Genomic DNA, 25,536 nt, shown 5'->3' with positions numbered 1-25,536 from the left:
GTGTATATAGAGCTCTGGAAAACAAAGGTGTGTTTCTTTGATTTCACAAAATTGAAAACTTTGAATGTAACCAAGAGGAAGATGATCACAAGCCATCAAACCAAGTTGAACTGCTTAATGTTTTGCACCAAGGGTGGCATAAAATTATCCAAAAGCAGTGTGTAAGACTGGTGGAGGAGAACATGCCAAGATACTTGAAAACTGTGATTAAAAAACAGGTTATTCCACCAAATATTGATTTTTGAACTCTTTACTTTGAGGTTTGAAAGCTTTTTTGTTATTTTAGACATTTCTCCTTTTCTGCAAATAAATGCTCTAAATGACAATACTGACAATACAAAACTGATTCAGAAACCAAGGTGGTCTCTCATTTTATTCCAGAGCTGTATGTGTGTGTGTGATGTGTGATTTTGTGTGTGCTCCTCAGTATTTGCGGATCGATCCGTACCGGATCCTACATGCTGAACACCTACAGCTCCCATGGCTTCAGACAGACTGTCTGTGACACCAACTTCTACAGCGCCCCCTTCAGCAAGTTTTGGGCGTACGCCTTCACGCTCAGCAAGGTGCCTGAACTGGGTAAGCATCCAGACATACATCCAGAGCTTATCTGGGCTTTCACTTTATTTCAGCTTTATCTCATACCTGTCAGCAGCCTCCCTTATCCCCACACCCGTCTTATCCCGGGTCACAACAGTGCTGCAATCAGATCCCTACGTTCACGAGGGAACACTGTCATCACAATCAGATTCCACCTCACCGCCTCTCTGCAGGGGTCCTGTACCCTCTGCTCCGCCCTGGCTTACGGTCCTGTTATCTCACTCACCTGTGTGTGATCATTGCACCAAACTGGGCCTCCTTTGGAGCACAGCTATATGTAGTATTTAGTATGTATTCTGTATATTTCGCACTATAAGGTCCACCGGATTATAAGGCGCAATGATCTATAAACATTAATTTTCTGGTCTATTTTCATACATAAGACGCACTTACTAGAATTATGCAACACTAGTAAGTAACATGGTTGTCGCCATGTTTTGCTTCTAATTCAGCAGGTTACTCTTTAGGTGGGTAAAGCGCTTCCATTTATTTACTGTAAGCTTAAATTCCCGCATTTACAGTAATGCCGCCCGACACCTCTACACTGAGGAACCCTGAGTGTTCCGTAAGCCAGGGTGAAATTAGCTAGCGGTTCATCCTGTGTAGCTTGTTTTAACGCAGTAAATACACAGACTACAGTCTGATATACTTACGTCTGAACGGCAAAAGAGCTAGCGCTTAGCACAGTTAGTGGTTAACGCTAATGCTACTTCAGCAGTGCTAGCCAGGGTTAGCAGCAGGCTACAGTCCGATAATGCTCACCTCTGAACATCAAAAGACTTAGAGCTTTGCAGCAAATGCTAATGCTGCTCCAGACTCTATGCCTCAGGCTAAACTGAAACTCCTGTATAATGCTGTAGTTTAGCGGAGTGGCTTTACTGCTCCTTATAACCTGACTGGTACATACATAAGGCATTTTAGGTGCACCTTATAGTGTGAAAAATATGGTAGGTAGTAGAAGCAATGTGTTTCAGTGCCTAGGTAAGTGTGAGCTGCTGACCATAAAGTTCATAATGCTTTTACCCAAATTTCATTAAATAAGAGCTGGAAAACCTCTGATCCCAGAACTTGTGTTAAGAAAAAAAACAACAACCATAATTTAGTCATTGTTATTTACTCATTATTTAGCTAGGGTTCAATTATTGGTGTCTCCTCTAACACTACACTGAACTGCCTCTGTAATGCAAGTGGCTTTATAAGTAGCTGTGGATAAGAGCATCAACTAAATACCTTACTTTTGTTTGTTTGTATGTCAGAATCTGATAGGGTGGGATGTTTTTTAAATCACTTATAAAACACTTAGTTAGTTTTACTACATCCTGTCTAAGAATGTCCCAATCACATTTATTTTATTTTTTTTGCTCCCAAGTCATTTGATTTTGAGGATCTGCTGATACTAAGTCTGCTCCGATACTTTAGCAATGCTGTGAAAAATAAATAAAGAAAGAAAACATACAAGTTGTCACAGAGTTTCTCTATACTTGACACTGATTTAGAAATAGAAAGATCAATTAGCTATGCATTGGTATCGAAATAAGCATGATTGGCTGCTATTTCTCAAATGAAATGAGATGATCAGATCGTCAACAGTGTTTTTAATGTGGTTTATTCCAAAAAGTATACAAGACATTTTATATTGTGAGACAGTGTATGGCATATTAAGTACAGATGCACTGCATAACGACACGTTACCAAGTAATACCTGCAAAGATTAATAATGTGGTATCAAGCCCCAACCACGATCAGTATCAGCGATTGACTAATTGAGCAGAAAGACAATCAGTGATCAGTAACGCTCCCAAAATCTCTGATTGGTCCATCTATCTAAGTCTCTAACTAACATACTATACAGACTGTGTTAAAACGTTTTAATGGGGAACAATTAACATTATATAAGACAGTAGTAAACATTGTTAAATGGTTAAATTGTTAAATAAATATTTCAAACATTTATTAATTAACACTGGTTAAAATATTTTTGTTAAGCATTACTAAATTTTAATGTTTAGAATGGTGTAAATAATAATAAATACAATAAATACAATAATGTACCCTTATTGTAGTGTTACCCAGATTTTCTTCTCTAATATACAGTTTTTACTCTTTTCCTCAGGTGACACAGTCTTCATCGTTCTCCGTAAGCAGCGTCTGATCTTCCTGCACTGGTACCACCACATCACGGTGCTGCTGTACACCTGGGCCTCCTACAAGGATCATGTGGCTGGGGGCGGCTGGTTCATGACCATGAACTACTCGGTCCATGCACTGATGTACAGCTACTACACAGCTAAAGCAGCTGGAATACAGCTTCCCAAGGCCTGTGCCATTCTCATCACCTCCATGCAGATCCTGCAGATGGCCATGGGTCTGACCGTCCTTGCACTCGTCTACTTCTGGCACCATGAGGTCCACTGCGCCTCCAACATGCAGAACATTATGTGGGGCTCGCTGATGTACCTCAGCTACCTGCTGCTGTTTAGCTGGTTCTTCTACCAGACCTACCTGAAGAAGGATAAGAGGAAGGGGGCTAAGGCTGAATAAGGGAACTGTACAGGGGAGTGGTGGCCAGTGAGGGGTAGAGGCACTGGAAGGTGGGTCTAGAGTTGGGGAAGGCACACAAAAAAAGAGAAATATAACAGTAGGGAGGGTGGAAATGTTTGATTCGTAAGCCCTATCCAGATAGGATTAGTTTCTCAGGGGGACATCTGTGAAAAATATTTCGCACTTCTACTCAGTGATAAAACTATTGCATCCAGACTGCAATTGAAAAAACAGGAGGACCAGTGAGTTTTTTTGGCTTTCTCAGTCACATGACATTAGGTTTTTCACACGGAACACGATGGTGGCGTCTAAGCGCTCTAAAAGACACTGGAGCAAAAACAGACACTGACTCTTATTTCGGTTTGGGACAAAGCCAAATGGAAACGCGTCTGTGTCCCTCTGTCAGTGCCACGTTTGGTTCAGTAGCTCCTCCATTTCCACTCGCTGTTGTGTTTTACGTGAATCTCTGTTGAAACGTGTAATTGCGGCGTGTTGCAGTGGATCAATAGCTATTTTCTTAAACCTGAGGAGAAGAATCTCAGAGATGTGCATCCGGACAGGACTAAAATTACCAAAGGACCACGGAGTTCAGCAAAAAACAGTAGATAGTTCAGCCTGTAATTTTCTCAGAGGACATCTGAGAAAGGCTATCCAGATAAGGCTTTTGATGCATCTCAATTCAGATGATTCAATGCCAAAAATCGATCCAAACCTGCCAAGATGTTTACATTTTGTGTAATGGGCATGTATTTTGACCTCCTTGTTTATCAACATTGATTTATGGCCAGTTAGCAAAAATACAAATCCAGCAAGTTATCTATCCAGCCATCCACTATTTTCCTCCCCTTCATTTTCCTCCAAACTGTTGAAACAGCATCACTGTGCTGAAGACTCTCAGGTGATCGTTCTCTCTCTCTGTCACACACACACACACCTGCACTCCCACAGAAATCCCAGAATACTCCAGTTGAAAAATCTGAGAAATCTAGTATACCATCATTTTAATTACATGGGATTTTAAAAACGGGTTTTAGAGCATGTTTGTATTCAAACATATGGTGTAATAGCATTCTGTGAGCTAACAGCTTTAGCTTTAGCCTTTAGAGCTTCAGATATTCTGTCTCCATTCACAACCACTGTACACTACACAGCCTGGAAAAATATATCTAAATATTATCCGTTCTTAATTGCTTTTGATTTATTCTTTTTTTTTTCTCTTTTGTTTCTTTGGAGGGATATTAATATTTGTAAAACTTTTTGACCTGTATTGTTTTTTTTAAAAAATGTTAATGATGTGTTTTACCGTACTGTATAGATAGATAGTAGTGATTAACAATTTTTTTACAAACCTGAAATGTAATCAGTACTGAAGCCAGCTCACAAGATCTGTTTGGGCCCAGTTCAGGGGTCCAGTTTGATTCCAGCCTTATCTTTGCACTGACTTAAAAATATTAAGTACAAACATACTGATATGTGTATGAATGTGCTTTAGGTTACTCAGAAATGAAAAACGTATGCTAGTGTAATTGAGGCTAACTGGCTGCAGGCTGAACACACCTGCAGGCTTTACCTGCTTAGGAACTGATACAGATCTGACAGCTAGATTTCAGAATGACACTTCTGTTGTTCTGGTATGTTGACTATTTCTGACTCTCTCTGTATTTATATAAAATACAGCTCTGGGAAAAAATAAGAGACCACTTAAAATCATGTGTTTCTTTGATTTTACCAAACTTCTGGAATATAATCAAGAGGAATGTGGATGATCACAAGCCATCAAACCAAACTGAACTACTTGAATAAGTGCACCAGGAGTGGCATACAGTTATGCAAAAGCAGTGTGTAAGACTGGTGGAGGAGAACATGCCAAGATGCATGAAAACTGTGTTAAAAAACAGAGTTATTCCACCGAAAATTGACGAAAAAACTCTTAAAACTTTATGAATTTGAACTTGTTTTCTTTGCATTTTTTAAAGTCTGAAAGCTCTGCATCTTTTTTGTCAGTTCAGTCATTTCTCATTTTCCGCAAATAAATGCTCTAAATGACAATATTTTTATTTGAAATTTGGGAGAAATGTTGTCTGTAGTTTATAGAATAAAACAACAATGTTCATTTTACTCAAATATATACGTATAAATAGCAAAATCAGAGAAACTGATTCAAAAACTGAAGTGGTCTCTTATTTTTTTCCAGAGCTGTATTTACAACCTGTTATGCCTATGCCTATGTCAGATGTGTTCTACAGAGGTATATAACTCCCAGCATTAAGCTGTGGAGAAGTAAAACTGTGTTTTCTGGAATACAAAAATATCTTTGGTACACATTATGTTTATGTAGGTTTATATATATATATATATATATATATATATATATATATATTTTTTTTTTAACCTGTCTTTACAGCAAAACCAACCAATGTGATATGGGCCCATTAAGTCTCTGTAGTTGATTTAAAAGCACTGTCAAGCAGGATTTGTCCTAAACCAGTTTTCTCAAACACCTGAAGGTTTGTATGATTTTGAGATTAGCTAAAATAGTCTAGATTGTAATGTAATTTTTTAAAGACAATATCCTGTTCAGTGGCATAGTTTCTTAATAGTCACATTATTTGATATATCTTCAGAACATCCATCCAGCTGTTTTTATGTGTGTATGCCAGTCTATATTTTTGTGATGTACTGTAATATCCGTGTAATGTGCCGGAAATCCCAACATAAAGCACTTAAGTCTTATTTTTGATTTACACTACACAACATAATGCACTGTAATTTTTTTCATATATTGTTTTAAATATGTGTGAGTATAAGTCATTGTTTATAATTTAGAACACTAATTCTTAATCATACTAACACACGCAGATATCTCTGTCTGATTGTTTACGTTATGTTTCTGCCATTTTTTCACTCAGAAATTCTGAGTTTTGTATTAAGTTGTATTAAGTAGTATTAATTTAATATTTGATGAAAATGTTTTCTGCACAATGTTGGTTTTAAAGGTGTTGAATCATCATTCCAGGCTCTGCTTTTGAGTCTGACTCCTGTTTTGTTAGATTGTTCTGGAAAATGGGACTGAAATGAAGAAGCATTGATTGAGAAATGTGATATGAGTGAGATTCTTAGTTCAACCAAGCTTATTTACAAGTATTTCATTGTATTATTTTTTTTTTCTGAGACCACCCCAAAAAGTGCCTCCCTTCCTCTTGCCTGAGAGTTTATACTTAATAAAATAAAACTTTTACTCTCTATATAAATATGTTTTACATCTTTCACTATAATAATTGGTGCTTTACCTTAACCTTGTTTTATTTTAAACAAAATGAAAAACAAACATATTACTATTCACAATAGCATTAGTTTAAATATGTCCACAAATGTTGTGGTCAGTGAATGTGTGGCTAGTTACATTTTTAGGTAATGTGTAGTGTAGTATGTTATAAGTATGATGTAATATACTTTGTTGTTTAAAATTGTTTAAAGTAAGTAGCAATGAAAATAAATTGTTTAAAAAAGGAAACTAAAGAAAAAAGTGAAGTAAGTAGCAATGGAAATAAACTGAGCATTTGAACTAGATTAAAAAAACTGTCAGTTTACAAAGTCTTTGTCTTTAGTAAAGCAGTATTGGAACATTTACACAACACATTGCACAATTCACACAGAAACACAGAGAACTCTGAAACTATTAAAAGTATACATCTTTTCTGTAGAGGAATTACAGATGAAGCCAGAGAGCAGTGCATATTCTTTCTTGCACTTTTAAAAGACTCTTGGAATCTGGAGAAACCTGATACAGGGGCCATTCCACCAAATGGGTGCCATTTCTGTCCCCAGGAAATCATATGTATAAATGTGCACACAAAATAACTTTAAAATACATTTTATTATTAAGCATAGTGTCTTGTACATTGACCTAAATGCAACAGTAAAATATGTAATTCAAAACATAAATAAAAATTACTTAGGACACTAAGAGAAATAGTATTTGTTACCTGTCCCCGCTCTCTAACTATAACCTTTACCATGAAATATAATTATTAAAATCCTTCAGAGATTTTTTTGCATTGTTGTGTGACTCCAAATCCCAGCTATGCTTTAAAAATATTATTTTTTCATAATAAATCCATAACATTTAAGTTAAAATACACATTTTAGTTGTATCCCTGGGTTTCACTCATACTTGTTATCGTAAAATATTACTCCATCTGAAAAGTCTGGAACGTTCTACAAGTCACATTTACAACAGGAAGTTACATCAGTTGGTTCTTCTGAAGATCATAAGAAGATCAAAATTAAGTTCCTTCATTTGTTTTTCTGTTTATTTTGGGAAAACTAGAATGTGCTTAGTGTCCTCATACTATTAGCATAGTCGCCATTTAGCTATTTATCTTGTTATTGCTATTTCTATGCTAAAAACTCATTCTTGTTACTTTAAGTCCTGTTACTCAAAACATAAAAAGTAAAAGTGAGTGCCAGTTACAAAAGTTATTTTTTTTAAATCATAAACATCAATTCTTTGAACATGCAGTAAACCATTTCCTTAAAATAAAGACATTCTTGGGAGAAAATCAAAGGAATTACTGGACTTGTTTTTTAAATCTTTAATTAGTTTTGTAACCATATTTGGCTTAGAAACCTTAGAAACCTACTTAAAAAATTAAGTAAAGCTGTCGGAGTTTGACCAGTACATGTTTAGAATAGTTAAATACATGTGTTTTTAGATTCAAAGATAAAAAATAGGTTTAACTTGAAAGAGATACAACAAGTAAATTGCACCAATTCAGTGGAATGGCCCTCATACTACATTGATATACTAAAAGTCCTGCAACAGAAACTTTAATTGTGTCCCATGACTTTTGTTTTAGGGTGTAGGCATGATCACGACTGAATGGAACGCACCCAGGTCCTGCACGGGATTGTGAGGAAGAGAGTGCAGATAGGGAACTGAATGTCAGGGAAGAGCAGACTGTGTCACTCTTGGTTCACTTTTAACTAAACTGCTCTTAATCAACGTAGGGTGTAGTCAACAACTCTACAGTATGATATGGTAGAGTAGAACATAACGCACAGTTTAATTACTGAATGACTTATAGCACTACTGAGTCAGAGTGCTAGTGTACAGTGCACAAACACTGGCAATATCACAAAAAGACAAGGGGGGTAGGGTGTAGGCATGATCACGACTGGATGGAGCGCGCCCAGGTCCTGCGCGGGTTTGTGTGGGAAAGAGTGGACTGAGGGAAACCGGAAGTCAGTGAAGAGCAGAGAGAAGGGATTGCACTTTTCCCGGTGTTTTTTCTTCAGTTTTAGTAAGTCTGCAATGTGTTGGTCCTCGCTGAATGTGTACAGATATATATAGTCTATGTTTACAGATAAAGTTTATTATACAGAGCTTTCGGTTTAGACGCACAGATTTAGCTAGATACACTGAGGGAGAGTTTTCGGCGGGAAAACGAGGCTGCTAGAAAAGCTCAGCATAGCTGGGGTTACATTATGCGACTGGTTAATATAAACCTAACTATGTTAATTATAAATGTTTCGTTTAGAAAACCTGAGGTAACATTTAAATATAATATAAACATAGCTGCAGTTGTGTGTATTGTGATTAAGATGGTCATTTTAATCCATATTTATAAGTTTAGGTTAACATTACCATCTGGCCCACAGCTGCGGTAATGTAGCCTGGTTACACTTTTTTTTTTAAGCTAATATAGCCAATAGGGCTGCAACGTATGACTATGTAAGTAGTCAGGTAATCTGACGATTATTTTTTTATTGTCTTTTTTATCATTTGTAAGTTAAGGCTTAAATGCAGCTGTGGGCTAGCTAGTAATTTTAACCTAGCTAACCTCTAGCTAAGCTAGCTAGCTTGCTGATTTAACTCGGGTAAATACAGCTCTGGAAAAAAATTAAGAGGCCACCTTAGTTTCTGAATCAGTTTCTCTGCTTTTGCTATTTATGTGTACATGTTTGAGTAAAATAAACATTGATGTTTTATTCTATTAACTACGGACAACATTTCTCCCAAATTGAAAAAATATATATTGTAATTTAGAGCATTTATATGAAGAAAAAGATAAATGGCTGAACTAACAAAAAATAGAGCTTTTAGAACTCAAATAATGCAAAGAAAACAAGTTCATATTCATAAAGTTTTAAAAGTTCAGAAACCAATATTTGGTGGAATAACTCTGGTTTTTAATAACAGTTGAGATGATCATTGAGATGACCATGATGACTTGTTGCCTTAGTAGATTCTGAGCAGTGTTTAGGGTCGTTGTCTTGTTAAAGTCTCCAGGCCTGGCGCAACTTCAACTGTTCTCAAGTTGATATTGACTAATATCCATGTGAACCTTTACTTTAACAACATTCCCAGTACCTTCACTGGCCACACAGCCCCACTGCATGATGGAACTACCACCAATTTTTACAGAGGGTAGCAAGTATGCCTGTCTGTCTGTAAACTGTATAGCGTTGTGTTTTTTATTATTGGCCAGTCCCAATGACTAACATACAAATCTACCAATGTGGAGAAATATCATAACTTAATTTTTTTGTTAAAGGCAGTGGTTTCTGAAGTAATAAACAATGGCTCTGGAACCTAAATACAGGTTTATCATGACTTATAGTGGAACAATTTCATTTTAAATGGCACTTAACTACAAGCACCACCATTAGAAACGTATTGTCCAATTAAAGCTTCTATTATAAACCTATAACATTTAGTTTTATATTAAAATGGCTCTTTATTTTAGCTGATGTCTATAACACAGTGGTGCAATGTACTGCTATCTCTGTAAAAGGAAAAAACAAAACATAATCTTGGGCCACTATTAATGTATTCTGTAGAGTTATGCTGAAGGCCAGTTGGCCCCAGGGCTGAAAAACCCCTCTCTCATTGAGGTGGACTCTGAAGGTGTTCTGTGGTATCTGTACCAAGACCCAGGAAGATCCTCTTGACTTGATTAGATGTTTTTCTTTCTTTTTTCATAAGGACATGCTTGGAGCTGTAAATAGAAGATAAATGTCAATAGACAAAACATGAAGGTGAACCTGCCTGTAAAATGAGCCTTCGTGAGGAGAATGATGTCGCTGGCTCTGCTGACATCCCAGAGATCCAGAGAGTGGCCTCTCCAGTTCCTAGCTGGGTCTCTACGATGAGTGACCACTCCATGTTCGGGCGTTCTGCTTTTAGAAATGAAGCAAAACGCCCTAGGTAAGGATGGTTTAAGTTGGGGATGGGTAATATATATATTTATGTGTATACCAGTAGCAGCATATTGCTTATACACCCATAGAACAGTGATTTTTTTTGTTCCCACAATATGTTCAGGAGGATATGTTTACCATCAGGATACAAAAACGTGTTGGAGTACTGTTAATCATAAGTTCAGAAGACACTTTTGCTGTGTACTTGCCAGGTTGGAGTCGCAAAGAGCAGCATCTCCAGTTCCTAGCTGTGTTTCTATGAAGAGTGACCACTCTATGTTTGAGCCTCCTGCTTTCAGTGATGGACCTGAACACCCTAGGTACAATATTAGATGGTTCAAGAGACCTTTACTCTGCATTTGCACTGCTCAGTTGCAATAGTGCACATGAACGCACTGCCCCACTCCGACTGGGTGCATTTTATTAAATGGTAAATGTTTTTTACAAGCTTTATTGCCCATAAACTAATAAATATAAATGTATATTTATAAATATAAATGTTTGCTTGAGCTTCATAACACTGTCTAGTGAGCAGCATATAGGCTAACAATTAAATAATATATTAACATTTTCAAAACCCACCAGAGACCCCAACAATCTCAGCAACCTTTCTCCACGCTGTATTACATTGATCAGAGTCCCTGTAAATCAGCAGTGATTGATCGTAAAGGACAGGGAAGCCTGAAACCGCGATCTTTAGCTTTTCTCCCATGCTTCTCTGGAACGCTTGAAAGCTTAACTAAACTGTTTTCATACACTGCACTGAGGACACATATCAGAGGAGCAGTGTAAATGCAGCGCTGTGCACATAGTAATTAAGTCCTTTCTGTCCGGTGTATAGCAAACTAAAGAGATTTTTCTTTACACCAGGTTGGAGAACCATAGAGCAACGTCTCCAGTTCCTAGCTGTGTTTCTATGAAAAGTGACCACTCTATGTTTGAGCTTCCTTCTTTCAGTGATGGGTCTAAACACCCAAGGTAATGTATTAGATGAATCAATAAATATTTATGCTGGGCACATATGAATTACGTACTTTCTGTCCAGTCTATAGCAAACTAAATCATTTTTGTTTACACCAGGTTGGAGAACCATAGAGCAGCGTCTCCAGTTTCTAGCTGTGTTTCTATGAAGAGTGACCACTCCATGTTTAAGCCTCCTGCTTTCAGTGATGAAGCAAAATGCTCAAGGTAAGATAGTAGATGTATCCAGAGACCTTCATGCTGTGCCAATAGCAAACCATCCACATATATTTAGAGTATGTTTGAGTTTTTTTCTGCATTTTGGCCTGTTCATAACTAAACTCTCCAAAATGGACATTTTTGAGCTTTATTAAAACTGACATCACAAAGCATGCATATTTCTGATTAAATCTTAAATGCATTTTTGTTTTTAAATAGTGAACTACGTGAGAACTATGTTAAACTACAGATTTCCACATATGAATAAATTAACATACTGTTCAATTACAAATTTCTCTTTACACCAGGTTGGAGAACCACAGAACAGCACCTCCAGGTCCTAGCTGTGTTTCTATGAAGAGTGGCCACTCCATGTTTGAGCCCCCTGCTTTCAGTAATGGGTCTATACGCCCAAGGTAAGGTAATAGTTGGTTGAAGAGACATTTGTGCTGTGCACATATGGATTAAGTTCCTTATATCCCGCATATAGCAAACTGAAGAGATTTTCATTACACCAGGTTGGAGAACCATAGAACAGCACCTCCAGTTCCTAGCGGTGTTTCTATAAAGAGTGGCCACTCCATGTTTGAACCTCCTGCTTTCAGTGGTGTATTCAATGACCTTAGGTAAGATGTTAACCTTAATTTCGTTATACTTGGTATAAGAACAAATAAAGCTATTCTATTTCATGCTAGATTATTCATGTCCAGTGTACATGTCTCTGTTCACCAGGCTGGAGATTAATAGAACAGCATCTTCAGAGCCCAGCTGTGTGTCTATGAAGTGTGATCACTCCATGTTTGAGCCTCCTGCTTTCAGTGATGGACCAAAGCAATCCAGGTCAGAACACATGAGACTAGAGGATATGCTTTGTAAATAGCATTTACTGTTTTTTTTGCACTATAAGGCGCTCTTAAATTCCTTTAATTTTACCAACAATCATCAGTGTGCCTAATAATCCGATGCGGCTTGTGTAGAAATTTCACAAGTAAGATTGTAAGGAGCAGGATTATACAGGAGTTTCAGTTTCAGTTCCAGCACGAGACTGCAGCAGTATTAGCATTAGCCACTAACTGTATTAACATTAGCCACTCTGTGCTTTCGCCGCACAGAGGCGAGAATATTGGACTGTAGTCTGCTTGTTTACCATGTTAAAACAAGCTATGTGGGATGAACCGCTAGCTAATATCACCCTGGCTTACCTGAACACTCAATGTTGCTCAGTGTAGCGCTGTCAGGCGGCATTTACTAGTGCTAATCGCACAAAGCAAGAACTACTAAATTAGAAGGAAAACATGGTGACACCAATGTTCACTAGTGTTGCATAATGTGCCCTGTAATCCGGTGCACCTTATGTATGAAAATAGACCAGAAAATAGACCAGAAAATAGACGTTCATTGATGGTGCACGCCTTATAATCCAGTGTGCCTAATAGTGCTAAAAATACAGTAGTATATGCTCTTTGCATGTTTTGAGCAGTGTGATAAAACGTGGTCCAAAACTACAAAAAAAGTAGTAAAGGGCACGCTTTATGGGTAGAGTTGGGCAATAGGTCTGAAGCACCAGAAAAAAACAGATGAATGGCAGGAATTTGTTTATATGTCAGTCACCTTTATTTTGCCACAACCATGCAGAGTATTTACAAGCTCGCTCAATATAAAAATAAAAAGTACAAGTTCATAACAGTACAAGTTCATAACAGTACAAGTTCATAACAGTACAAGTTCATAACAGTACAAGTTCATAACAGTACAAGTTCATAACAGTACAAGTTCATAACTATGACGACAAATCTAACTTAGTCTTGAAAAATAAATGGTGCACAACTTAAGTCCTATAGAGCTCCAGCATAATTTGGTAGTTGTCCTACATAAATACACCCACTTTATCTGGTAACAATAAAAGAATCAGGTGTATTTAAGTAGGCCAACTGCCAAGAAAGAGCACACTGAATGAGTTTTCTGCAGGAGCTCTTTAAGTTCAGTAAAAGTCTAAATATTTCAATAATCTTACATAAACCAAACCTTTTGTGTAGCCTGAAGTCATTACTCACACCACAGTTTTAGAAATAGTGATTGTGATGGTAAAGTCTCTGCACAGTGGTAATCGGAATGTCAGTATTATACATGTACTTGTATGTTATATCCTCACAAAAGCAATATAATAATAGCATAATTAGAATGAAACTATGAGGTTGTAGGATGTTCAGTTTAACACTATGAAGTGTTAGGTAATTATGGTTTAAGATGGATGGATGTTAAGATGTATGAATTATAACTTTGTTTAGGATATACAATGATATTTGTGTCATGAAGAATAATATTACTTGCCATTTTCTATCTCAGGAAGCCCTGTAAACAGTGTTTGTCAGTGTCTTTTATTGTTTCTTTCATTCATTTAGACATGGAGTCTGCAATCAAATTCTTAAAGATCCAGCCGGTAGCAGCTGTGGGCATTCTGGTTCATCTGGAACATGTGCTTCTCTTCAGCACAAAACAAAATCTACAACAGAGTCTACATTACCATCACCTAGAAATACTGAGGAGTGTATGCAGCATAACCCACAAGTTGAAGACACTCTTCAGAAAGTCTTAGTGACCCATAAAGCCAGTATGAAGAGGAAGTATGAGTGCTTATTTGAGGGAATCCCGACGCACGAAAACAAAACCCTCCTGAACAGCATTTATACTCAGCTCTACCTCGTAGAAGGAGAGAATAAAGGTGTGAATGAAGAACATGAAGTTTTGCAAGTTCAGAAATTGTTAGGGGAATGCGTTAAGGGCATCCCAGTCAATTGCAATGACATCTTCAAGCCCTTACCAGAACAAGAATTGGAAAATCATTATGAAAGAAAAGGACCAGCAGAGGGAAGGTTCAAAACAGTGCTAACTAAAGGAATTGCAGGAATTGGAAAAACAGTCTCGGTGCAAAAGTTCATTCTTGACTGGGCAGAGGGAAAAGCCAATCAAGATGTAGATTTTGTGTTTCTTCTTCCGTTCCGAGAGCTGAACCTGATTAAAGATGATCAGTACAGTCTTCATGAACTTCTGTGCATATTCCATCCTGAGCTTAAAGAACTGGATCTGAAGATATTGGACAGCTGCAAAGTTATGTTCATCTTTGATGGTCTGGATGAAAGCAGAATTTCCCTTAGCCTAACAGCATCAAAAAGTAAGAAAGTTTCTAGCATGACCATGAAATCATCAGTGGGTACATTAATGACAGAAATCATCATTGGAGATCTGCTTTCCTCTGCTCTCCTCTGGATAACCTCACGCCCAGCAGCAGCCAATCAGATCCCGTCTCGATACATCAGCCGTGTGACAGAAATCCAGGGATTTGATGACCCCCAGAAAGAGGAGTACTTCAAAAAGAAAATCAGTGATCTGTCGCAGGCCAACAGAGTCTTCTCACAGATTGCAAAATCCAAAACGCTCTACATAATGTGCCACATACCGATCTTCTGTTGGATTTCAGCCACTGTGATTCAGAACCTGCTGAATCAAGATTCTTTTGGAAATATTCCCACAACTTTGACAGAAATGTACATACACTTCATGCTCATGCAGACAAAAACAAAGATGCAGAAGTATCATGTGAGCAATGAGCAAGATCCAGTGAAATGTAATGCGGAGATGATTCTGAAACTTGCTGAGCTGGCCTTCAAACAGCTGATCAAGGGCAATATCCTGTTCTATGAGGAGGATCTGTTAGAATGTGGCATTGATGTCACTGAGGCGTCAGTATATTCTGGCATGTGCACTGAAATCTTTAAGAAGGAATCTGTGCTTTATCAAAAGAAGGTCTACTGCTTTGTGCATTTGAGCTTTCAAGAGTTTTTTGCAGCCATTTTTGCATTTCACGCTTGTCTAGAGAAGAAAAGTGCCGTACTGAAGATTTTCCAGACTCGGAACCCAAAATCACATGGACGATTTGTGGATGAATTTCTGACTTCTGCCATGGACAGTGCTTTGAAGAGTAAGACTGGACACCTGGATCTCTTTCTCCGGTTTCTTTATGGCATCTCGGCACAGTCCAACTGGAAACTCCTTACTCACATACTAAGACCGAAAAGTTACGTCTCGGAGCAGTTCCTTGAGAATATTCAACGCGTCAAACAGAAACATCCAAAGAACGTCAGCCCTGAGAGATGGATGAATTTCTCACACTGCCTTATTGAAATGAAGAATCAAATTTTTCAGATAGAAAACAAGGCTTTGCTGAAAACGAAGAAGAAGCTCACGCAATGGGAATGCACAAGCATGGCTTTTATGCTACAGCTGACTGATGAAGTATTGGATGAGTTTGACCCAAAGACATACAACACCTCAGAGGATGGACGTAAGAGACTGATCCCACTTGTGAGGAACTGCAGAAAGGCTGTGTGAGTTCTAAGTCTTAAGACAGTTGACCCATTTATATGTTACATCCACAATGTTAATAAACCTACCTATAATATACTCAGTTAGAGTCCAAAGAAGAGGACCTACATGTAAGGTAGAAAGGGTATAATTCAACCATTCACTCACATCTTTATGTATTCTTTTACCATTTTATGAAGAAAAAAACTATAGGTGACTGTGTCTTTGCTATTTGCTAATGACGGGAAAAGTACCCCTTGCTCATCTCAAACCGTGCAAAAGACATGTACTCTTAATAAATCAGGGGTGTGTTTAGGGCATAAAGTTGCGATTCCCATTAATAGTCATTCCCTAGTTTCTCTGCATAGGAAACTGCTCTTTCTGCATGCATTGAAACTGCATGTTTTAATTTAATCTCTGCAACCATAGATGCAGGTCATCTTCTTTGAAAAGATGTGGATATAAATTATTTGTGACCCACAACGGCCAAACTTTTTTTTTTTTTTTTTAACCTACGTACTAAATAGCACCAAAAAAAGAAGAATAATGAAGTTTCTTGTAGTGTTGAGTTAGCATACCTATCTATTTAGCAGTAACTACTACATACATTCACAGGCATTCATTTGGAATATAAATATGACATTCAGTCTTAGGTCAAATTATGTTGTGTGCTATAAAAACTTTGCAAGCACACCACTGTTTGTCCATACCATTATCTTACCACTCTGTTGCCTCTTGTTTTCATGCCTCCATTTGTAAGTTGCATCAGGTATATATGAACAGGTTATAATCATTCCTTTTACTTATTGTCTCAAAAAGTGTTAACAATGCGTATCTTATTATCCTTACAGGCTGACAAATATAAAACCCACCACCCAGGACTGTGAAATCATTTTCTCTGCTCTGCAGTCAGCAAACTCAACTCTGACCAAGCTGGATCTGAGTTACAATAACATTCAGGATTCAGGAGTGAAACAGCTCTGTGCTGGACTGAAGAATCCACACTGTAAACTGGAGACACTGAGGTAAGAGTTGCGAGCTTTTTTCCTACCATTAATATTAAATTGGTATTGTTACCATCCCATGTCGTCTCTGGAGTTTGTGTGATCAATATTGTGGCATTTTAATAAAAACAGTGAAACAAGGTAAAACAGGAGGAGTTAAGGGGTCAGTCAGTTCCCACAACTGCGTCGTAAGCCCAAAGTCATGGCAGAGCAGAAGCTTGCTGAGGCCAAATAGATAGTGCCTGGGAGACCTCCCAAAAGACTTGCTGGTGATTGTTGCACCCTCTCTCTGTTAGCGCTTTTCCACCAAAAGAACTTTGGTTCTTGAACCAATTCCATTTGTGTTTTTAAGAACTGTGGTACTTTTGAGCGAACCAGCCTGCATTTCACCAGTTTTAGTGGAACCATAAAACGTCACATCATACATCATCTACAGAGAGCTTTCAACAGCGGCGGTGAACAGAACCGGTCACTGTTTGCACTAAAGAACTTAGTATTCTTTGTTTCCTGCTGCAAACGAATGTTCCTAGATCTGGAACCTACTTTTGTTGGTGGAAATGTGGCGAACCAGTTCAAAATAGGTTCTCTAACCAGAATTGTGCCAGTTCCATGTTCAACGGAGCAGAAACAGAAAAGAAACAAGGTAAGAATGGATTAGAACATCTCTAAAATAAAAATAAAAGAAAGAAACAAGAGGGAAAAAAATAGTTTTATTTACAATTGCAGCTATCAAAAACAGTCACAATTTTAAATCTGATGTGTTCTCTTGTAGCATATTGAAAGAATCAAACTGGACAACAACAAAGAAAGGAACAGAACAAAATGAAACATCCCTAGTCTGAATCATAAAGAAATAACTACTCTAAAATATAAACACATTACTGCTAAATACAGAACTATCTGTCAGAATTATACTAAATAGAGGACTGGTTTCCATACATGTCACTGTGTTGCACCCTTTACTGCTGATGAGTTTTCATCTCTGGTAATGTAACTGCAACACTGTTCTTTTTGTAGGTTGGTTATGTGTAATCTCACTGAGCAGACCTGTGAATTTGTAGCAGCAGCTCTGCAGGCTCCACATTCACCCTTGATAGAACTGGATCTAAGTCAGAATGACCTGCAGGACTCAGGGGTGAAGCTGCTTTCTGATGGACTGAAAAGTTCACACAATCAACTGAAGATACTGGGGTAGGTTTCACAACCTAATTCTGATTTTGATAAAACTTATACTAGATTGGTGAAAATGATCATATTAGGGATGAACCGATCCATGTTTTTGGGGCCGATTTCGATTGCTGATCATCTTTCAGCTCGGTTAGCCGATCACAGACACTTTACTTACTAAAAAAAAAGGATTTATGTATAAGTAGTTTTTTTATGTAGTTACTGTATTTTTCGGACTACAAGGCACAATATCAGGGAACATGTCTGTTTTCATAAACTACTGAGTACACTACTAACGATGCCTACATCAAAGTATCAGGGTTTTTTTTTTCTTTTTTTTTAAATACAATATAATAAAACAGGCCAGCATTTACAAATTATCAGTAAAAGCAAAAAATGCTTGTCATAAAAAAATCACCTGTTATCCATATCTCTTTCTGATAGCAAATATTTTATAGTTCACAATAATTTGTATTGATATATATATATTTTTTTTTTTCATTTTACAGGCTGTCTGGTTGTCTGGTCACAGAAGAAGGCTGTGCCTCTCTGGCTTCTGCTCTAAGTTCAAACCCATCACACCTCAGAGAGTTAGATCTGAGTTACAACCACCCAGGAGAATCAGGAATGAAGATGCTCTGTGCTAAAGTGGACAGTCCAAATTGCATGCTGAAGAAATTAAAGTATATAAGATCCATATCATTACGTGTTCAGTAATAGTGTAGTAGATTCAATTTAGTTATTCAAATTATGTCTTCAATTAGTCTGTTGTGAAGTGGAGTTTGTGATCATTGTAATGTGGAATGTTCTAAAAAAATATCTACCTTTTCAGCCCACTCACATTTTCATTGGTCCACCAGAAATGTATTACTATCCTGGTTATGATCGTATTCGCATTGTGCAAACATGCTTCAACCAAAATTCTGCCCATACTTGATGCCAAGCATCAAAAGGCATGGAAGTAAAAGGGACATTAAGTATCATATTTTTCGCACTATTAGGTGTACTTAAAATCCTTTGATTTTCCTTAAAATCGTCGGTGCACCTTATAATCCGGTGTGCCATATGTATGCATTTTACCAGTCAGGTCAAGAGCAGTAAAGCCACTCTGCTACACAGTACAACATTAGACTAGAGTAGCATTAGAATTAGTCACTAACCACTATTTCTTTTTTATTGCAGTTTTGTTTACTTAACTTAGCTTTACTTGATTTAGTTAGCTACACGGCCCCGCCCCCACCACTCAGTGGCTAGACCTACTGAATTAGAAATTTCTTATAGTATCTTGTAAAATGCAAAGACGTTTATTGATAGTGCTACTTATATTGCAAAATATAGGGTAGCTTTCTTATGCATGTGTTTCCAGATTCAGTCTTTTGTGAATTCTGCTTTTGTACCAAATCATGATTACAATCATCTACTAGAGGTGTGCCAAAAAATCGATTCACATAAGAATCTTGATTCTCATTTACTACGATTCAGAATCGATTTAAAATGTCCCAAAATCGATTCTGAGGGGCGGGTTTTAGACTGATTTTGGGCTGGGTATTTTTGTTGGACCTGGCAACCCTGGGGATAGCGCTTGTCCCTTTGGAGATCTTCCAGACACACACAGAGCGTAGGTGTTTGAGAATCACCGGTAAGATGGCAGAACAAGCACTATATTACCTTAGATTAACGTGTAGTTTCAATGTTTTATGGCAGAATGCTTCATAACAAGCATAAAAAAGATCGCTAGTAGTTAGTTTCAGTAACTGTTAGCTAGCTAACTAGCTAACTTTCCAGTTCCACCTTAAATAACGCTACAGGTGGCAGCGGGCTGCAGCATTTAAGGCGGAACGGAAAAATAACAATAAGCTAATCAGAGCTAATTTCAGCTCCTCATCACAGAGGAATTAAGGAATGGACAATATGAATTAATTTCTCCACCTCCTGCCCCCTTTCTGAAGAAATACAACCACCTTAAATTAACTAGTTAATCAGCAGCTGCTCCTGAACTTTAGCGCTCCACTGCTATCATCACATCAGCCCAGCAGCGTCACCTACACACCACCGCTAGTAGCCTGGTAATAAAGCAGTGTTATTTATTTATGTATTTATTGTTCATTAACGTCATTGTGATATCCCAGTGATTCCTCTGTCACTGAGGACCCACATTCCTGCACATTTTATTGTTTTTACTTGCTCCAGGACCAGTGTATATTATGGAGGGTTTTTTTTCAATACGATTCATAAGCCAGAAGCAGAAATATTTATAATTCAAATCGTTTTGAATCAAAAATCGATTTTGAATCGAATCGTGGCCCCCAAAATCGGAATCGAATCGAATCGTGAGATAGTAATCGATTCCCACCCCTATCATCTACTTTTGTCAAATTACTAGCACTAAATTGAAATTGCAGGAAAGGTTTTTATATTACAAAATAAAATAAAGTTTGCAAGACAAAACATGAAATGTCTTGGATTCATATTGTCTGCAGTGAAAAAAAAGTAAAAAAAAAAAAATTCATAGCACATTATTAGCACATTTATGTGTATGGTATGTTCTGTCTGTCATCTTACAAAGTTGAAGTCTGTGATTCTTATACCTGTGTTTTCATTCTTTAGCTTGGATTCGGGAGGGATGTCCACAATCAAACCTGGAGTAAGAAAATGTAAGTTTATTCACAGGCATGCTCCCATATTCATGTACCATGTTCATTGCAATGTTTCATATGTCTGTGTTCTCTGCTTGTTTGCAGATGCCTGTGAGCTCACTCTGGATATGAACACCATTAGCAATCAACTGGCCCTGAGTGAAGAGAACAGAAAGGTGACATTTGTATTAGATGATGAGCTGCAGCCATCCTATCCGGATCATCCAGCGAGATTTGATTTTACTCAGGTGCTGTGCCGAGAGCCTCTGACTGGACGCTGTTACTGGGAGGCTGAGTGGAGTGGATGGAAAGCTGGAATTGCGATGGCTTATAAAGGAATCCCAAAGAACTCGAAAAGTCCTACAGAATTTGGAAGTAATGATAAGTCCTGGGCTTTGTTTTACCACAATAACAAATACTCTGTCTTGCACAAACACAAGAAGACAGCCATACCCATCCCGCGCTCTCATAGCAATAGAGTAGGTGTGTATCTGGACTGGCCAGCTGGCACTTTGTCCTTCTACTGTGTCTCTTCTGATCTACACACACTGATTCATCTTCACACTTTGCAGTACAGGTTCACTGAGCCTCTTTATGCAGGCATTTTCGTTTATGACTCTTCAGTGACTTTGTGCCATGTATAGTGCTGAGTCTGACACCCTGAAATGTTGCCTCATTCACTGTAGCATACCCATGTACGCGTTTTGTGTTACAGGTACACATTTTGACCTTGTAGTGCACTTATATGATTACATATGCTAGACTACACATATTGTTTGATATCGTTTTTTTGCCATGACATCCCTAGTTTGTCTGTTGTGAGCGTGTTGACGGTTGCTCACGCTTTCCCACTGTCCAGTAAATAAGAATGCTAATCCAACAAACTACCTTACGATCAAGCGCAACTTTCATCCGCTTCACTCTCAGACACATTTAAATCTCTATCTCTATATGCTACACTAGCATTTATAACCTCCATTAAAGCTCTCAGTTAAACTCGATAATTCAGCACATTATAATATTCTAATTAAAAAATTGTCTCTACCTGCCAGGACGATATATTTTCAGGACGATATATTGTCCCAGAAATTATTGCGATAAATGATAGAAAATGCCTTTTCCTGCTTCTGGGCTGCCAAAAGAGCTTTAAGACAGTGTGCCACAGTAATAATATACTAGCATAATAAAGCTCTTACACCATTTTACAGTAAAAATAACTTTTTATTATTAAGAGCAGACATTGGGCTTCTAATATAAAAATATTTGAATGTCCTTAATATCTAAAACAAATACACTACAACCACCCTGGGACTCTTTGGGTTCTGAGAAAACTGCACTAAATATTAAACAGACCTTTATAAAAATAAATAAAGTAACACCATATAGATTAAAGTAACCTTTACATTATTTCAACTTTTTTAACTGCTGGGGGGAGTAGCTAACTAAGTTAAGTAATGCTAAGCTAAGTAAACAAAACTGTAATAAAAATAACTCTTTTAAAGTCAAACGAGTTCTGCATGTACACAGATTTGTCTCCTGAAAACTATTTAGTTGAGTGAGCAAAGCGCTTCAGTTTATTTACAGTAAGGTTAGATTCTAGGGGTGGGAATCGATTACTATCTCACGATTCGATTCGATTCCGATTTTGGGGGCCACGATTCGATTCAAAATCGATTTTTGATTCAAAACGATTTGAATTATAAATATTTCTGCTTCTGGCTTATGAATCGTATTGAAAAAAAACCCTCCATAATATACACTGGTCCTGGAGCAAGTAATGTGTTACAAAAACAATAAAATGTGCAGGAATGTGGGTCCTCAGTGACAGAGGAATCACTGGGATATCACAATGACGTTAATGAACAATAAATACATAAATAAATAACACTGCTTTATTACCAGGCTACTAGCGGTGGTGTGTAGGTGACGCTGCTGGGCTGATGTGATGATAGCAGTGGAGCGCTAAAGTTCAGGAGCAGCTGCTGATTAACTAGTTAATTTAAGGTCGTTGTATTTCTTCAGAAAGGGGGCAGGAGGTGGAGAAATTAATTCATATTGTCCATTCCTTAATTCCTCTGTGATGAGGAGCTGAAATTAGCTCTGATTAGCTTATTGTTATTTTTCCGTTCCGCCTTAAATGCTGCAGCCCGCTGCCACCTGTAGCGTTATTTAAGGTGGAACTGGAAAGTTAGCTAGTTAGCTAGCTAACAGTTACTGAAACTAACTACTAGCGATCTTTTTTATGCTTGTTATGAAGCATTCTGCCATAAAACATTGAAACTACACGTTAATCTAAGGTAATATAGTGCTTGTTCTGCCATCTTACCGGTGATTCTCAAACACCTACGCTCTGTGTGTGTCTGGAAGATCTCCAAAGGGACAAGCGCTATCCCCAGGGTTGCCAGGTCCAACAAAAATACCCAGCCCAAAATCAGTCTAAAACCCGCCCCTCAGAATCGATTTTGGGACATTTTAAATCGATTCTGAATCGTAGTAAATGAGAATCAAGATTCTTATGTGAATCGATTTTTTGGCACACCTCTATTAGATTCCCTAATATTTCCAGCAATAAAGCTGGAGCATTAGCATTAACCTTAAGTGGGTAATGCTAATTCTGCTCCAGCAGTGCTAGCCGGGATTAGGAACAGACTACCGGCTAATAATACTCACCTCTGAATAGTAAAAGAGCTAGCGCGGTTAGTGGGTAATGCTAATGCTGCTTCAGGCTAAAGGCCGATAATACTCAACTCGGAACAGTTAAAGAGGTAGCAACTAATGATAGCGGACTAATGCTAATGCTGCTCCAGCAGTGCTAGCCAGGGTTAGGAGCAGTCTACAGGCTGATAATACTTACCTCTGAATGTGGAAATAGCGGCTAATGCTAATGCTACTCTAGCCCTGGTGCTGGAGGAGTAAACTAAAATTGTTTTTTGGACTGTGGGAGGCAACCAGAAAACTGTGGGGAAAACATTAAAAATCCACCCAGACAGGGACTTGACTCCAAGACCCCAGTTTTAAGGGAGCGTGCTAACCATTAAGCCCCTGTGCTGCCCTTCTGTATGTAGTATTTCGAAAATACTGCCTTATCTTAAAGTTTAATCCTAGTCATTAAAAAGAGCAACTCATTTGAACCATGTAACCAAAGACCTTTCTAAGGTTAAAATATAAAGATTTTGCCGTAAAGTTTTATTTCTATTTCATCACTGCACTCAATATGGCAAGCACACTAGTTTTATTTACAGTTCTAGCTATTATAATCACCACAATTACCAGCCAGCTTTGTTTTTCTTTTTTGGCTTTTCTTTTTTGTTTGCATTGAAATGTATTATGTTTTTTAATTGGTTTTCTAATAATTCATAATGGATTTCATTTGTTTAATGCATCATGATTATTATAAAAAGGATTCAATTCCACCCTCTAACACACAAACTACTTACTACATGTTTCTTTTTTTTCTTGGAAAACAGTACAATTTTAATGCCTTAACAGGAGTTTTCTTCTTGTTGTCCTGATTTTTCTCAAGTTTGTCAAGTTTTTTCACTTGTACATTATTTATCAGAAAGTCAAATTTATGTTTGTTCTGAGATCATTTTAAATCCTTTTCAATAATCCTCTGCATCTACAGCCTTAAATCTGAAGGATCAGGGTGATATTTGATTTTGGTTGCCATTCTGGTCCATTTAATTCAACAATCAAGGTTAAACCAAATTAATTTATGAGATTGAATTTAAACAGACTCCATCCACCTCCTCTCCAACCATGTTCGAATCATCTGCAGCTAATGTGCTGCACTGCATTCTAATTTCTTCAGTATCAGTATCAATTCGGTTATATTGCCTTTATCTTTCAGTATTGTTCACATGAGCATCAAATATAGATACATTTCAACGTGTCCAAAACGGATGAATGTTTACATAGTGTCATATTATTTGTCATGTAACAAACTGATCAATTCTAATCACAACGCTGATAATCACTTTTACTGCTGTTAAATCCAATGAAATAAAAAATAAGCTTAATCATTTACATATGTTTGCTTTTTTTGTGTTCTTATCCATGAATGAATGGAGTCCACTATAGAATATAAATGCTTACATTACTATAGAGCAGCCTCTAGTGGTGACACAAAGCATAGTCATCCCTACATTGATCTAATAAACACAAATTGTTACAGTAATGAGTAAATATACAATATTTGATTCCTTTAACTCATATTATGCAATACTGACCTATTCCCTAAACATTGCTAATGTTAATAGAATACATAATTTTAGAAAACTAAACCCAAATAAACATGAAGTCAGTGTTCAGTGAGTGTGTCTACGTGTAATTAACTCTATATAACATTAGAATACAGCAGCACTGCATTTTTTTTTATCTGAGGGTCAATTATACCCTTATAACTACAGTGAGGAAAATAAGTATTTGAACACCCTACAACATTGCAAGTTTTCATCTTATGTGCATGTCCACTGTAAGAGACATAATCAGAAAATGTATGATGATATTTTACTAATTGATTTGTGTGTTACAGTATTTGAACACCTGGCAATCAGCAAATTCTGGCCCTCAAAGACCTGTTTGTCTGCCTCTAAAAAGTCCACCTCCACTCCACTTATTATTCTAAATTAGAAGCACCTGTTTTAGGTCGTTAGCTGCATAAAGACACCTGTCCTCCCCACACAATCAGTAAGACTCCAACTACTAACATGACTAAAAGACCAAAGAGCTGTCCAAAGACACTAGAGACAAGATTGTAGACCTCCACAAGGATGGAAAGAGCTACGGGGCAATTGCCAAGCAGCTTGGTTAAAAAAGAACCACTGTTAGAGCAATTATTTGAA

At 37.5% G+C, this 25,536-nt stretch overlaps 3 protein-coding genes across 6 annotated transcripts in view; all 3 read left to right on the top strand.

Moving 5' to 3' along the window:
* Window positions 1-25,536, top strand: part of chst3b (carbohydrate (chondroitin 6) sulfotransferase 3b) — a 303,775-nt gene that overhangs the window by 71,313 nt on the left and 206,926 nt on the right. The gene's annotated exons all lie outside the window — the stretch shown is intronic.
* Window positions 1-25,536, top strand: part of zgc:92749 (elongation of very long chain fatty acids protein) — a 238,241-nt gene that overhangs the window by 6,198 nt on the left and 206,507 nt on the right. Inside the window, exons 3-4 of one of the 2 annotated variants that reach the window (XR_007424486.1) lie at window positions 428-579; window positions 2,714-4,899. Coding sequence is in view for 1 of the 2 variants with exons in the window: in XM_022662970.2 (XP_022518691.2) it covers window positions 428-579; window positions 2,714-3,141 (580 nt within the window). In the remaining variant the exon portion in view is untranslated. Of the gene's footprint in view, window positions 1-427; window positions 580-2,713; window positions 6,393-25,536 lie in introns of those variants that run through there. The other variant, XM_022662970.2, reaches the window with a different exon arrangement.
* LOC103027165 (NACHT, LRR and PYD domains-containing protein 3) lies at window positions 8,356-22,660 on the top strand. 3 transcript variants are annotated; one of them, XM_049464867.1, is made up of 14 exons: window positions 8,356-8,444; window positions 10,130-10,351; window positions 10,557-10,664; window positions 11,215-11,322; window positions 11,425-11,532; window positions 11,832-11,939; window positions 12,042-12,149; window positions 12,256-12,363; window positions 13,926-15,908; window positions 16,737-16,910; window positions 17,907-18,080; window positions 18,566-18,739; window positions 20,664-20,710; window positions 20,798-22,660. In XM_049464867.1, exons 2-14 carry the CDS (start codon window positions 10,200-10,202, stop codon window positions 21,334-21,336), a joined length of 3,891 nt encoding a protein of 1,296 aa, XP_049320824.1. In that variant the 5' UTR covers window positions 8,356-8,444; window positions 10,130-10,199; the 3' UTR covers window positions 21,337-22,660. The 3 variants fall into 3 exon arrangements, with proteins under 3 accessions (XP_049320824.1, XP_022518684.2, XP_049320825.1); XM_022662963.2 differs by lacking the exon at window positions 11,215-11,322; XM_049464868.1 differs by lacking the exons at window positions 11,215-11,322; window positions 11,425-11,532; window positions 11,832-11,939.

Source organism: Astyanax mexicanus, chromosome 15 (assembly GCF_023375975.1).
Source record: "Astyanax mexicanus isolate ESR-SI-001 chromosome 15, AstMex3_surface, whole genome shotgun sequence".
Taxonomy (NCBI): Eukaryota; Metazoa; Chordata; class Actinopteri; order Characiformes; family Acestrorhamphidae; genus Astyanax; species Astyanax mexicanus.
The sequence above is the reverse complement of the archived record's forward strand: the minus strand, read 5'-3'. Positions and strand labels throughout refer to the sequence as shown.